This window comes from Musa acuminata, chromosome BXJ2-1, assembly GCF_036884655.1.
Source record: "Musa acuminata AAA Group cultivar baxijiao chromosome BXJ2-1, Cavendish_Baxijiao_AAA, whole genome shotgun sequence".
NCBI lineage: Eukaryota > Viridiplantae > Streptophyta > Magnoliopsida > Zingiberales > Musaceae > Musa > Musa acuminata.
In genome coordinates this window covers 3598763-3614576 of record NC_088338.1, presented here as the reverse complement: position 1 = coordinate 3614576, position 15814 = coordinate 3598763, and the positions used below count along the sequence as shown (strand labels likewise).

Sequence of the window (15814 nt, the reverse complement as noted above, 5' to 3'; positions counted from 1 at the left end):
CATCCGATTGTTGTCGGCACGTGCGCGGTTGACTTGGACTTTCATTTTATCGGATTTAAAATCCTTTTTTTGGCTGATAGATTACATGACTCTGTAAGTGTTCACTTCTCACTTTTTCTAAGCAAAAACGAGATTTAGTCTCGTACAAATATTTTTGGGGGAAAATAATTGTTTATTAATTAGCTTTGTTGTCCCAATGTTAGCTTTTAGTAACAAAAAGTTATTTATTATAATTTTTGTTGCTCGAGAATAAGATTAAATCCAGCTGCTATATCCACAAAGTAATTAGAAGTTGCCAAAAATCAAATCCCAAAAAAAAAATACTGAGAATATATATATATATATATATATATATATATATATATATATATATATATATAAGCTTTAATTTCGATCTGTTAAAGGCGAAAATATCTGGAATTGGGCCTAAGCCGGCCCAATTAAACCTCGTCTCTCTGTACTCTGGAAACAAAACCCTACAACCGCACTCGTCCGCTGCTGTCGCCAACCGTCGGCCATGGCTTTCCTGCACACACCAAGAAGGCCTCCTCGCTCCTTCCTTCTCCCTCTCCTTTGCAAACCCCTCTGCACTTCTCCTTCTCCGATCGACTCTCCCCCCTCCGACATCACCATCGCCACCGCTTCCATCTCCCCCACCGAGTCCAAGCTCCTCGATAACCTCCATGTCCTCATCAGGGACCACCACCGCGACAACCCCCACCTCGCCCCGTCTGCCGCTTCTCCTCCCCCTGATCTCACCATCCCGTCCCTCTCCTCCTCCTTCTCCAACCTCTCCCCCTCCCCTCCTTCCGCTTCCCTCGCCGCTCTCCTCGTCGACCGCTGCGCCTCCCTCCGCCACGGCATTCCCTTTCCGCAGGCCCTCGCCTTCTTCAACTGGTGGCTCGCTGCGTCGCCCTTCTCCTCCCCTTCCCCTGCCTTCGCTGCCGCCTTCATCGAAATGATTGACCTCTGCGGCAAGCTACGCCACTTCGACATCGCCTGGCACCTGCTCGACAAAATGCGCGCTTTGGGAATCCCCGTCACCAATCAGACGTTCTTCACCTTGATCCGCCGCTATGTTCGTGCTGGTCTCCCCGAAGATGCCGCCGAGGCCTTCCGCCGCATGCCGAACTACGGATGCGAACCCGAACCCAGTACATTTGCCTCCCTCCTTGCTGCCCTTTCAAAGAAACGCCTTGCTGCTGAGGCCCAGTCTCTCTTTGACGCCCTCAAGCACCAATTTCCTCCTGACGTTGTAATCTACTCTTCACTCGTCCATGCCTGGTGCCGTGCCGGTAAGCTCGACGAGGCCGAGCGTGTTTTTGCCGAGATGGTGGCGAATGGAATTCCACCAAATGTGTATACCTATACTGCTGTGATTGATGCAATGTGCCGAGCGGGACAGATTCCCCGTGCAAATGAGCTTCTTTGCCAGATGATTGACGCTGAGTGTTCGCCCAACGCAGCTACTTTCAATAGCCTGATGAGAGCGCATGTCAAGGCTGGGCGGTCGGAGAAGGTGCTGCAGGTCAATAACCAGATGAAGCAATTAGGGTGCGAGCCTGACATTATAACCTACAATTTCCTTATTGAAACCCACTGCAGGAAGGACCAGAAGAACCTCGATGCTGCCCTCAAAGTGCTTAACCAAATGACTGCAAGAGGGTGCATCCCAACTTGCCACTCCTTCAACCCCATATTTCGTTGCATCATAAATCTTGGGAATATTAATGCAGCACACAAGCTATATGATCGGATGAAAGAGCTTGGATGCAAGCCGAACACAGTTACATATAATCTGTTAATGGAGATGTTTAGCAAGGAGAAGTCGATGGACATGATGCTGAGGATGAAGAGGGAGATGGTGGAGGAGGGCTTGGAGCCAAACATTAACACATATGGGGTATTGATCACAGCATTTTGCGAGAGAGGACATTGGAAGCGAGCTTATGGGTTAATGAAGGAGATGTTGGAGGAGAAAAGTCTCAAGCCAACAGCTCCGGTGTATGAAATGGCGATGACACTGCTGAGGAGAGCAGGGCAGCTGATGAAGCATGAGGAACTTGTGGAGAAGATGGTTGAGCGTGGATTCATTAATCGACCCTCGTGATGGCACAATGTGGTACTGACTGATGATCATCTACGAGCAACTATAGCTTGTCTACTGGAAAGCAGTATCATCTCATTAAAAGGCAATTCACGGGATATGCTCTTTTATTTTATTTATATCCAAGCAGAGATTTCATGAGCCATGCTTTGTTGCTATATCGTTGAGTACTGAATCATAAGAATTAGGCTTTAGCAGCAACTGTAGTTTTTTGTATGCGTTTCTACTAGGAAGAAGTGTCATTCTTTTAGAATGCAGTTCGTGGGGTATAGGATTTTGGTGTCTTTGTATCCAAGCAGATTTCATGAGCTCATACTTTGTTGTGATATATCAGTGAGTGCTAATAAGAACTAGGCTTTTACAGCAACTATAGTCTGTTGTGTGTGTTTCTACTAGGAAGAAGTGTCATTCTGTTAAATTGCAATTCATGGGACATAAGATTTTTGGTGTATTTGTATTTTGTTGTTTTATCAGTGAGTACTAATAAGAACTACGCTTTTACAGCAATTTGTTGTATGTGATTCTACTAGGAAGAAGTATCATCCTTTTAAAATGCAATGCTTGGGACATACGATTTTGGTGTTTTTGTATGCAAGCAGAGATATCATGAGCCCATATTTTGTTATTAACTGTCAGTACTTAAAATAAGATGTAGAAGAAAACTAGCAGCCTCCAATATATGACATATGCCTCTGGGAAGATGATGCTGTATATAGGGCTATGTTCTTATCATGCATTGGATATTACATGTTATGAGTTTAAATTTTATATTGGATCCTTTCTTAACAACTTAAGCTTTTAAGCTTTTGTAATTTATGATGACCCAATAAAAATATCTGTAAGTACATTAAATGTGATCCTTAGTTCTTAATATCTTATGTTCTAGTTTCTTTTTTCAGTTAAATACTGTGTCTTGAACTTTGTCTTTTTTTTCCATATATATATAACAAGCAATTGAGCTGCCATATATTCTTCCCTGTTGCCTATTCTGATTCATATTCTTCCCTTGGATATAACAAGCAGTTAAATGCATGGCCTATCCTTGCTCTTTGTAAGAACTGTGATCATAACATTAATTCTGTTGTTATAGTGTTTTTGAGATGGCTACGTGATACATTACAGTGTTTCAACTTCCCATTGTCTCTGATTCTTCTGATTAATGTCTCTCTCTTTGTAAGAACTGTGATCATAACATCAATTCTGTTGTTGGTGTTTTTGAGATGGCTATGTGATACATTACAGTGTTTCAACTTCCCATTGTCTGTGTTTCTTCTGATTAATCGTCTCTCCTTGTACCTGTGTGTGATACATTAGTGTTTCAACTTCTCATTGTCTGTGTTTCTTCTGACTAATTGTCTGTCTCTCCTTTTCTCTGTGTGATGATTGATCTGCAGAAACTATAAGCTTATGTAGACTGTTGCAGTTTTGCCTGTTGTTTTCCCTCTTTGTTTGGTTTACATGAAAGATAAGCTTCAGCAAAGAGAACTCATGGTTGCATGGACCTACAAGTTGAAAGAACAAATAAAGGATTGCATCATGCTATGTTCTGTGAGTTTGTTAGATTAAATTGAAAAGGCCAAAAATAAATCATATATATTATTTATTATGTGTGTGTGTGTAAGTTGAATGAATCCAAGTCAAAAATATTAGAATTAACATATATGAGACTGAACAAAATATATTTTGTAAGGTTAAGCTATTAAATTGTGATTCAAACTCAATATATATTAATGAACGCTTTTAATGTCTAGCAACATAAGATTATTTTAATTTTATAATATATACTTCATGTTTAATAGAATAGCATTGCAGGAAGACATCTGAACTCTCATACAAAAATATAGATCTTTTTTATTCATGAATTGCTACAGGTAATTAAAGTTATATTCATGAAACAAAATTTAAAGATCTTTTTTCTTTTTCTTTTTCTCTTCAAATACACCTTGTACTCGATCAACTTAAATTGATTTATGATGCACTTCAATTTGATCTAAGATAGTACGTACGCATAGGAAAATATTTACCAAGTTAGTCCAAAGTACCTAAATAGTTAATCATACTGGGATTTGACTTTATCACTCCATCCTTAATTATTCCTGATGTGAAACATACTCTATTCAACCCACTTAAATGGATACAAATTCGTGAGTACTCCCCACCCGTTCGTCGTGTCTACCGACACCGATGCCGATGCCATGTCATCGCCAACTCATCAGGCGAAGAAAAGAACAGAACAAATCCAAAGAGAAACATCGCAAGAGATCTCCGTCACCGTCATCACCTAACCCTAAACATGGCTCGTGCACGCCAAGACAACCCCCCCCCCTCCCTCCGTCCCTCTCGAGCTCAGTATCTTCGTGCGGGAAGTGAAGCCACAAGCCGCGGGAATCTCGTCGTCGCGTCAGCGGACGAGGCGCAGGTGGCTCCACATCTCCAAACTTTGAGGTTCGTCACGCGTCCTTTTCGCCCTCCGATTTCGGTGGCGCGCTGTGAACTCCCACGATTCTGTCCTCCCGAATCTGTCCGTGTTTGTATGTACGTTGTCGACGTTGTGTGCTGTGGTGGTGTCTGCAACGTGTATTCGAAAATGACGGCGTTTGCGTTAATATCTTGGAGACAGGGACGAGCATGAGGCCTATATCCCCTCCTCCTCCATCTCCTCTCCTCAATGTCCAGGGAAGAAGGCAGCACCTGACTCTGGTCTTTTACCACCTCTGCAACGGAGGAAGCCTAGAATGTTTCCCTCCATGTCTCTGCTCTGGTACCATATCAGTGGTGAGTTCATGGGTTCGCCTGTATCAACCTTTCTTGTGTCTATCTACCTTTTTCGTGTCATCGCTAACTTGTAATCTTGCAGGTGAACCAGTAGAATCACATACGAGGAGCAGCGGCAGCAGCTTCTCCGCTACCGAGGAGTGCTGGCGCTCTATCGAAGGCGATAACGCATGCGCCCATGGCGAAGCGTCACGACGGCCGGACTACACGCTCCTCCTCGAGCCAAAACAAGACGCCCTCGCTGCGGTCATACGCAGCGCCCGGCACCGCCTCCCCTCCCTCCTCCCCGACTTCTTCAACGCCACCCTCGGCGCCAGCGACTTCTGCGGCTCCCTCGTCGAGTCGATCCGCCGCGCCCGCGTCGACCAGATCGAGCTCCACGAGGGCTTCCCGGTCCCCGACGCTCGGCGGCGGCCCGTGACGGCTACCCTCCGCCGCCTCTCCAGGCTCCACAACCCCTTCTCCGACTCCGCACGGCTCCAGTTCGAGAGGATCCACCAGGCGTTCGACCCGCTGGTGCGGCGGCTCATACATGCGCACCGCCGGGCGATGCGGCGGCTGAGCCATGCCGACTTGGCCGCCAGGGCCGCGTCGTTCTTCGCCTGCGGGGTGGCCGTGACGATCCAGGCCCCGTTCGCGCGCGCGGAGGCGCAGCTCGGCGCCGCCGCGAGGGGAGCGTTCGCGCTGGACCGGGACTTCGACACCATGGGCAGCATGGTGAGGAGGTTAGGCGACGAGATCGAGCACACGAGGAACGTGATCAAGCTGTTCACCGACGACGGTGACGACGACATGGGAGAAGGGCTGATGCTGAAGGAGGTGGCCAGGGAGCTGCAGGTGAGCGGGTGCGAGTTCATGAACAAGCTCGCGGAGCTCGAAGAGCACGTCTCTACGTGCTTCCTCAACATCAACAGGACGAGGAGGATGGTGATACAGGAGATAGTGGCTCACCAGCAACGACAGATCTATACAACTGAAGCCTTGGATTAGGCTCTTTTAATGTGTATTTAGTCGATTTCAACTGTGAATCTTAATCATGGTATATATACCTCATAATTTTTTAATATAATAATAGTAATAATAATAGTAACAATAATATAAATCTATCTCAAATAGTTAGGACTTTATTATTATTATTATTATTATTATTATTATTATTATTATTATTATTACTGTTTTATAATAATAATAGAACATAAATTGCCTTAGTAAGATTAGTGGTTTCATTTTTAAGTGTGCAAAGAGTTATTCTTTAGATCTAAATTTACTATAAAGATCAACCTAATTTTAAATCAACATAAGTATCTCTGGTGAAGATCCAGAGAAAACTTGACTGATAATTTTGTTGAGATTAAGATGGAAGTGACATGAATCCAAATTAGTTATTCATCCTCTTACATCCCATATATGACTAAATTAAGGGTTATTCGTAATCAAATTAAACTTTTTTTTTTTCTGATAAGGAGGGGATAAGAAAATATTTTATTTTTTATTTGTTATTTTTATAAAATAGGTTTAAATTTTTATTTTCAAAAATAGTATTATTAATATAAAAAAATAGTACTTGAAAAATAGATTAATTACATATTATCTTTTATAATTAACTATTTAGTATTCTACTTCTTATATTTTTAAAAATAATATTAAGATTTTATAATAATAATAATAAAATTATTTAATTTCGTTTCTATTTACCTCGACTCTGGAAATACCGTACTCACTAATAAATTCTTTAGTATTTTCGATAACAAAATTGATTATATATAAAAAATAAGATTAAATATTTTACTTTCATAAATATAAAAAATTAATATATTTTTAAAAAATATAAAAATTAAAAGTACTAAAGGTAATTAAATGGTGAAGTAATATGCAGTTAGCTCACTCGAAACACAACCAAACTGGCTTAACACTTCCTACGTTTTGACTAAACTGAGTCGGGGTCGCAAGGGTTATAACGCACCGCGAAGTACCACAACCCAGCCCCCAAACACCCCCTCATCAAAACCCTAGCTGTCGATCGATCGTATCATCGAGCCGTTGGCCGGAACCCAAATCCTTGCCCAAGATGGCGTTCACGGGGCGGTTGCGCGAGCTGATGAAGAAGTACGGGAAGGTGGCGCTCGGCGTCCACCTCTCCGTCTCCTTCGCATCCATCACCGGCTTCTACGTCGCCATCAAGAACAACGTCGACGTCGAGTCCGTCTTCGAGAGGGTCGGCCTCTCGTCGGGCGTCTCGGAGAAGGATCGCGCTGCTGATACCTCCTCATCCTCCTCTTCCTCTTTCCCCTCAGGCGACGCGGTCATCTTGGACGGCGTTGACTCTTCGGCGCCGAGGGAGGAGCAGCAGCAACGGAGAAGGAACAGGACGGCGGAGCTGGCGGCGTCCAGCGGCGGAGCCCTAGCTCTGGCGATACTCTGCAACAAGGCCCTGTTTCCGGTTCGGGTCCCGATAACGATCGCCCTCACGCCGCCGATAGCCCGGTTCCTGGCGAGGAGGAACCTCCTCAAGAATCACGTGTGATAACTCTGCCCAAATCTGTGATCCTTTTCACCTTGTGCTTCTTGATTTGAAATGCTTTTGGGAAGTAGACATGCTGAGTTTATGAATAGAAATAATGGAAAGATTGCATTTTGACCTGCTTCTGGTTTCTACTACGAGTATTTGTTGTGGTTTTGTTCAATAATGAATAACTTGAGCTTTCATAAGTGTTTGATGTGAACATTCAGTGTCTTCGATCTCATTTCTTTTCATCCTATTAGGTTGTTAATAGTTGACTCTTATCAATATTAAATGCATTATAATATGAGTATAGATTGTGATTATGAAGTACAACAAAATCTAGTCTCATTGCATGTTTTTGCTTGGTATAGACTGTGATTATGAAGTACAACAAAATCTAGTCTCATTACACGCTTTTGCTTGGATATATTGTTGAGTAAATATGGCAAGGATACTGGTTGCACATTAGATGTTAAATCTCATGCACAATTATGGATGAATAATAGCACTTAAAGTACATTTTCATATTAAATTTCTGCCTCTATTGTGGGTATCCTCGCTAGTTTGTTATCATGAATGTAATATTTCTGAGGCTAATTTTACTAGTCCTCTTCAGGATTATTTTCACTTGACTTTCTATTTCTACCTCCTCTCTTGTATTTCATTTTTCTTTCTTGTTGTGTTAAGATCACTTGGAATAATTGTAACTAAATAAAAGTTCTATCTCAATAAGTATTGTAAACAATGTTCTTTATGTGTGTTTGCCAAATTCTTCAAGTTTCAACTTATTCTTTTGGCTTTAGTGTTGCTTAGGAAGAGTATACTAGCAAAGTGTGATTCAAAAACACTTTCATATTTCATGTGACTACTACCTATAGTTTCTTAAGAAGGTGAAAACTTGTTGTCTATTTGTCATGGTCTTTGGTCCAGTCTCATGTGGTTTACTTCTGTAGAGCTAAATGTTCTGATAGTACCGGTGCTACAGGATAATATGGATGTCTGCAATTTGAATTAGGAATGTGAAAGTGCATAATGAAGGTTCAGTGATATGTAAAAACAATAGGTTAACTCCTAGTTGACTTGATGGGATGAAACTCGTGTAGGTGCGATTCAACAACATTTCATATTTTATGTTGTAGTAGTTTCTTAATAAGGTGAAACTATTCATCTTGTAGTTGTCAAGAAGTTTCATATGCTTGGTTATCTAGAGCCAAATGTTATTAGAGTACATAAGGAATAAACTTGAAATCGGATAAATTAGTGGTACCGCTGGAGAATATGGATGTATGCATTATGAATTAGGAATGTGAAAGAGGATAACGAAGGTTAAGTGCTTTGCCAAAACAATAGGTTAACTTCTAGTCCACTGGCCAGCGACGAGACTTGTCCTCTTGTGTATCATCAGACAAAAAATGCCGTTTTTTCTAGTTCTCAAAGGAAACAAGTAAGCTTCTTATTTTCATCCCAAGGCCATTTGCATGGATAGATAGATAGACAAGGGCAGTGTAAATGGGATGGAGCAAATTTGCTCAGGACATCTCCAGCTTTGAGAAAATTTGCTCTGTATCTCATAACATGTTTTCATTTTCAAGTTGGCAATTTCAGAGCAGGTGCTAGTTTTTATTCTTTCTTGGTCAGCCATGTAAATCTGGTTCCCTGAAATTATCTGAACTTTGAGTTGTCCTCCTGGGTGGAATATCCATGTCCTTTCCAAACTACATCTGAGGCTATGTCAAAATGATCATGAAAGTTGTAATTGTGTGAAATTTGTTCTTGTATTGCTGACTGACTTCTGGGAAAAGAGGGAAGATGGATAGTTTGAACCTCAAGGAAGCAGATGTTCTAAGTTGCTATGAAGTTAGTAGTGTGGAAGAAGAGGCAATGAGTGCAATAAAAATATCTTATTTTGATTGTGCTCATTTTGTTTGTTAAGACTACAACACCGGGTTAATTAATGATTATTTTTTAAAATTAATTATGTTTAGTATTTTAATTCTTATATTTTTTAAATTAATTGGGATCTCTATACTTTTATAAGTGAAATATTTAGTCTTGTTTCTTTTCTCTTCATGTAGATTCTAAAAATATCACAAGGTTTATCATTGAGTATATATTGATTCTATTTTATTTCGATTTACTATTGAGACGTGGTATTTCTGTTAGTTAGTAGATTCTACAAGGAAAAACGAGGCTAAAAATAATTAATTACATCGACTAATATATAATTAGCTCGTTACTTAATTATGAAACATTACCATCAATGAATCATGTGTAAGTATATATTGAATTGTATGAAAATATGCAGAAGTTGTATATGAGAAGTCCATTACCATCACCAAGAAAATGATGAAAGTACTGGAAACATGGAAGTCGTCATTTTTATCCTCCTCATCTGATGTACTTCCAGAAACGTAAACCCAAATCTAATCGACTTTTAGCTTGAAAGAATAATCTGGTGGCTAATCTGGTAGCAGACTCATACTGTCTTCTTGTAGCGCTGCTCTCTTCCCATTGGATAGGATTGGATCCCAAACATGAAAAAAAGGATTGATCAAGTCATCAGAGAGAAATTAACAATTCATTCAAGTTATTTTTCGGTGTCCATTCGAAACTAAACACGGGTAAAAAATAAAATCTAATTATCATCAAATATCAATCGTATTGGGGAGAGAGAGAAATTTTCAAAAACATTATGTTTAAATTAGTTCGACAATTCCTATCTATCCTATGAGATTGTACTTAAAAAATTTTCTTATTACAATTTAAAGATTGTACTTTGAAGAAACTTTAATATTATTTTAAATTCATTTGGAAGCACTATTTCTAGTGATTATATATATCTTTGAATATTTAAAATGATATATGCTATACCAAAATTTTGAGGGATAAATATGTGATTTGGAAACCGTAAAAGGATAGATATGTAAAACCGCCTTCAACCGGAGTCCAAAGCACACGTGGCACGAGGCGGACGGGTCCAACCGTTTCATCCCAAACAAATCTGCGGTCCGCTGCTCCGGACAAAACAGCGACTCCTTAGACTACCAGATCGGCCCAGGTCGCGCCCCAATCTCCGCCTTCCCTCGCTCCCTCCGCCTGCACGGCCACCGGCGCCGCCACAAGCCGGTGCGGAGAAGATGATCGTGTGTGTCGCCGTCGTCGGCCATCAGGTAACATCCGTCTCCGTCTACGTATATCCCTTTTCCGCGCGGCTGCAAGGGTTAGAACCCCCCCCCCCCCTCTTCCTTGATCTGACGTATTTGATCTGTCTGCGGCCCACAGAACAATCCGCTGTACCTGCAGAGCTTCACGGAGGCGGACGACGCGCTGAAGCTTCACCACATTGTCCATTGCTCCTTGGACGTCGTCGACGAGAGAGGTTCCCCTTTTCCTCTTTCGTTGGTACTCGCTGATTGTTCTACTGATTTCTTATGCCCAGCGTGCTTAACTGGTCGTGGATCTAACGAAGGACTCGTCACATAGCTATGGTCCGTTTGGAGTGATCTTGGTACTCAATGGTTGGTCGGATGCGGCATCAGACATAAGTTACTGTGTGGTGGTGGTCTGGATGTAGATTTGGTCTACGAGTAATGGGAGAGTCTTTTATGTTGTTGAAAGAGGCCATATCATTTTTGCTTGAGTAGATGACAGTGTTGGTTGGATATTTTCTTGTTAAGAAAGTTTTGAGCTCAGTATAAGAGAAGATCAAGAACTCATAAGATGGTCATAAGCTGTATCCTTTATGACAAGAGGATCGATTTCACAACTTGGATTCTGCCTATATCATTGTTTTTCTTGTGATTCTAACAAAGACTAGGATCTATTTTTGTAGTACCAATTATCTACTGGTTTCATAAGAATTATGAAATTTTTGCGGTTTGTTCGAATTAAGCTAGGCGATTGGATCTTGGAGAAGATTGATAATTGCATAAGATGGTCATGTCTCCTGGATGATAAAAGGATCGGTGATTCGTTGTTGGAAAACTAACAATCGAGTACTTTCTACGAGTTAGGATATTTTTGTTAACAAAATCTGAATTAAGCTAGATGATGCAGTGGATATTTTTTAATGGTAAAGTTGTTGACTTATGGTAAATTAACATTTTTGTGTAAAGTGAAAGAAACCACTGAGTTTCACTAGGATTGGTTCAATTTGATCTAGTGAGAAATTCTAAGTACGTGTAAAGAAACGTTGACTCATATTTCAGCCAAAATTTTCTTATACGTGCCTATAAGTTTCTTGTATTTTTCTATTATCACTTTATGTCCAGTCCTTGCTGAAGCATACTAGAAGCAATTGCTTTTTTTTTGGGAATGTTTTCATTTTACTTAACATCATGAAGGATTTGTGGTATTTACTCTTTATCATGTACATGTTTTGCATATTGCTTCTGTTTTTTGCCTGTATTAACTTAAACGCAGATGAACACTTGCTTTCTGAAAACCTTGGGCATAATATCACTTCTGTATGTAAGTTACTAAGGTTCATTCTTCTGTTCATGGCCTCATATAAGAATATCTAGTACATTGATTCTTCAAACTGTTTGTCACTTCATTTAGTCCACAAGAATTCCATATACTTCTTACATGGGGACATCCTTCGTTGTTGATGGAACTGAAGAACTATTTTGAGAATGCTAAACATCCTCGGATTCTGAATTCTTATGATGGATGACATTTACATGTGTATCCTGTTAATAGTTCATTTTGGTCTATTGAAGAATCATTAGTGCATGTATTTTGATTCACATATAGGAAACACTATAGTGTTTCATATCATTTCAGAAACAAGTAGCCCTCCCAGTCTAGTGATTCACATAATAATATACTTACCAGTTTGTAACTGAAACTCATTAGATGGTCAGAATTCTGTTACACATGATGAACTCGTTAATCATATTACTTGGTTAATGGTTAATATCTAACTCACATATTCACCATTCTGATATGGAAACATCTTTTGTATGCCCTAACACCTAATAAGGCCTGCTCTTTCATTATAGATAATCCTTGATTCTTCTGAGACATCATCATGCATTCGACATTGATTGCTAACTTTTATTGTCATAAGTTTTTCATCTTTGAATGTTGTGGATCAGTTGCATATACGTGGTTGTATACTTAGAATCATTTTAAATTGTATGAATGATAATACTATTCTGATCAATCATCAAGGAAAATCATCCTCAGTTTGTAAAAAGTTACCCTCAAATGTTCCAATTCAATCTTTTAAACTTCTATCTATCCAAGAACAATGCAAGAAATGAGTCTTAGCCTAGCTTCCATTTTTGTTGTGAGATCATCTCTTTCCACTTTCAGTTGAGGATCTCTGTTATAATGCTAGGCATTCAGTAATTTGAATGTCTAACCAAACAACTAATACTAGGTACAAAATTCTCATTTCTTGTTTACACTAAGTACAATACTGCTATCTTAAATAATTAGATTGTTTTTTTTTATTCTGTGCTTGATGTTTTTAGGTAACTTAGTATGATATTGTTTGTCAATCAGTCAAAGATTATGACTTCATATTATTATCCATATCCAACTGAAGCTTACTGTGGTTTGTTTTTATTGTTTTTTAAGTTGTCTACTGTTAAAGTTTTACTCTATCTTCGTACTCTAGGTTTCACTTGATGCATCAGTTGCAACATTGCTATATTGAAATGCTTAGACAGAATTCCCAATACAGTGTATCATATGTGAATGATCCCTTGTCCAAAGCTTTTATTTAAGCATATATTATAAAACATATATATATACATATATATATATATACATATATATATATATACATATATACATATATAAACATATATAAACATATATAAATATATACATATATATATATATATATATATGCATACACACACACACACACACACACACACACACACACACACACACACACACACACACACACACACACATATATATATATATATATATATATATATATATATATATATATATATATCCTTGTTAAATGATCTTTTGTATCTTCCCACCAAAGGTTCATCAAACATCAAGAGTTGCAAAAGTTCCTATCACTTCTTTAGACTTACCAACAAGAATACCTTATGATCCAAGTTTCCAACCATACGGGCTCTTCTCTTATAAGTACTCTGAAATTGCTTCGTAGGAGCTGCTTAATTGTATAGTTTAATATGAAATCATAAATGACTTTGTGAGTTCTCTTTCCTTTTGGCAGTGAACAACCCAAAGAAAAGTGGACCTACATTGAATGAGACATTTCTTGGTATGTTATATCCAACAGAGAACTACAAAGTGTAAGTAATTGTAAGATTTTTTCTTTTTGATTTTACACTGCTTATGCATCCTTTTTAACATCCATCTGTTTATGAGGCTTAGTGGTTTTTCGTATCTCTGTTTCCGTTCTTATTGTTCTGCCATTTACAGGTATGGTTATCTAACCAACACAAAGGTAAAATTTCTTATGGTTACGACTGATCTAGATGTCAAAGATGCAGATGTCAGAAGTGTGAGTTTTTCACGCATGATTTCTTGATTCTGTATTTTTTGCTAATCCTCATCTGTTTATGAATTTGATTTGATTCTGTAAGTTTTTTCCTGATAGTCCCATAATTATAAGCGGGAAAAGTTGCATATGCTTTAAAAACATTACTATTGCCATTTTTCCCCCTTCAAAAATCATGTATATGTATATGCTTACATATAACCTAACAATTGTTCACTTCTCTGATACATTTGCGTCATCTAAGTAAATCATCATCGATGCAATCAGTCGTCATTATCATCCTAAGTGTACTTTTTTATGATCAGTTCTTTAGGAGGTTTCATGCTGCGTACGTGGATGCTGTTTCCAACCCCTTCCACGTTCCAGGGAAGAAGATAACCTCCAAAGCCTTTGCGGAAAGAGTCAGTGGTATCGTCAAATCGTTCGGACCCATAACCACTGGGTAAATGAACTTTCTTCTGCGTCGATTAAGCTTGTGAAATTTGAAACAATTGGAGTATATGCTCTAGTTTCTTCTGTTACATGGTTGGTTTGTGTGGTTTTGACCAATATATTTCAACCATTGATATACAAATATATGTTGTAGAATTTCACATTTGGTTATGCTCACAAAGCTTTCACCATCATATATTAAAAAAAAATACATAAAGCCTGTTTCTTTTATAAGTTTTTTTCACTTCATATATGCTTTTTTTTACATGATTATGCTCACATTGCTCTAATCATCACGGTCTCATTTATCATTCAAACTCTTGACCACTTGAACTATTATTATGTGGGATAAGTATGATCATTTGGACAGTTAGTCAAAATCCAAAATAGAATAGATGAAATATATGGATTCTCTTCTCTGTAATTTTAAAAGAAAGTGGATTATATTTTCTTATTCTCACTTATACAACTTAAGTTGGATCATTATATGGAGTTCTGAATCATGATAATTATTGGTTCATTTCTTTTTGCATTGAAAATACTCTTTTTCTGAGTTATATTATTTTTATTTTTTTTAAATCCTCTTTGTTTCTTCAACCTATTTTCTTTATTTTAAACCAAAGATGAAATATTCATTTCATCAGTGGATTTCATTTGACTTAGAAAATGATAAAACACAGTGGTATTCCATGAATCATATTCTATTAGAAAAATACAACTACAGAAATAGTATGGTTACGAAATTAGAGATTCATATATAGATCACTTAACTATTAAACCATGTTTGTTGTTGTAGTATTTGCATTGGTAAACAAAGGACAATATCATACATTGATAAAAAAAAAAAACAAATATCAGAAAATTAAATGGAATTCGAGTCCCACCAACAAATGAAGTATAAAAATGAAATGAATTAGCAAATGAGGATAGAAATGTGTATAAATTCATTTTATGAGAATAAAATTGTTACACCGACTCTGAATTCATTATAACAATTAGCAAATAATAAGCTATACAAATTTTAATCCTGTCACGATTATTATTTTGACAGAAATTAGTATAGCAAAATTATATGAAAACGAATTTAAATATAAAATATAATTGTAATAAATAATTTGGTAATAAAAATTAAATTATATATATCACAAGAAATATTTTGACAGAAATTAATATAATAGAGTTTTAATTTGAATATAATAAATGAAGAAAAACTATAATAATTGGAGATGCGGGGTATCGATCCCCGTACCTCTCGCATGCTAAGCGAGCGCTCTACCATCTGAGCTACATCCCCTTAATATAATTTTTCATTATACACTCATTTTAAATTCATTATAACAATTAGCAAATAATAACATATACAAATTTTAATCCTGTCACAATTATTATTTTGACAGAAATTAGTATAGCAAAATTATATGAAAACGAATTTAAATATAATAATATAATTGTAATTAATAATTTGGCTATAAATATTAAACTATATATCACTAGAATT

The 15814-nt window shown here is 38.1% G+C and overlaps 4 protein-coding genes and 1 non-coding gene across 5 annotated transcripts; 4 read left to right on the top strand and 1 right to left on the bottom strand.

The window, feature by feature from the left end:
* Window positions 1–464: 464 nt before the first annotated feature.
* LOC135598481 (pentatricopeptide repeat-containing protein At1g20300, mitochondrial-like) lies at window positions 465–2614 on the top strand. Its single transcript, XM_065092320.1, has one exon. The coding sequence runs from the start codon at window positions 518–520 to the stop codon at window positions 2108–2110; it is 1593 nt and encodes a 530-aa protein (XP_064948392.1). The 5' UTR covers window positions 465–517; the 3' UTR covers window positions 2111–2614.
* Window positions 2615–4474: 1860 nt separating this feature from the next.
* LOC135598019 (putative UPF0496 protein 2) lies at window positions 4475–5916 on the top strand. Its single transcript, XM_065091545.1, has 2 exons — window positions 4475–4882; window positions 4965–5916. The coding sequence occupies exons 1-2, from the start codon at window positions 4843–4845 to the stop codon at window positions 5870–5872; spliced, it is 948 nt and encodes a 315-aa protein (XP_064947617.1). The 5' UTR covers window positions 4475–4842; the 3' UTR covers window positions 5873–5916.
* Window positions 5917–6857: 941 nt separating this feature from the next.
* Window positions 6858–7522, top strand: LOC135598018 (uncharacterized). Its single transcript, XM_065091544.1, has one exon. The coding sequence runs from the start codon at window positions 6951–6953 to the stop codon at window positions 7404–7406; it is 456 nt and encodes a 151-aa protein (XP_064947616.1). The 5' UTR covers window positions 6858–6950; the 3' UTR covers window positions 7407–7522.
* A 2864-nt stretch (window positions 7523–10386) lies between these two features.
* LOC135598480 (uncharacterized) lies at window positions 10387–14472 on the top strand. The gene is made up of 5 exons (XM_065092319.1): window positions 10387–10555; window positions 10668–10764; window positions 13597–13675; window positions 13806–13887; window positions 14190–14472. Exons 1-5 carry the CDS (start codon window positions 10523–10525, stop codon window positions 14328–14330), a joined length of 432 nt encoding a protein of 143 aa, XP_064948391.1. The 5' UTR covers window positions 10387–10522; the 3' UTR covers window positions 14331–14472.
* Window positions 14473–15537: 1065 nt separating this feature from the next.
* TRNAA-AGC (transfer RNA alanine (anticodon AGC)) lies at window positions 15538–15610 on the bottom strand. Its single transcript has one exon. It is a non-coding gene; the product is annotated as a tRNA-Ala (tRNA).
* Between the last annotated feature and the right edge of the window lie 204 nt (window positions 15611–15814).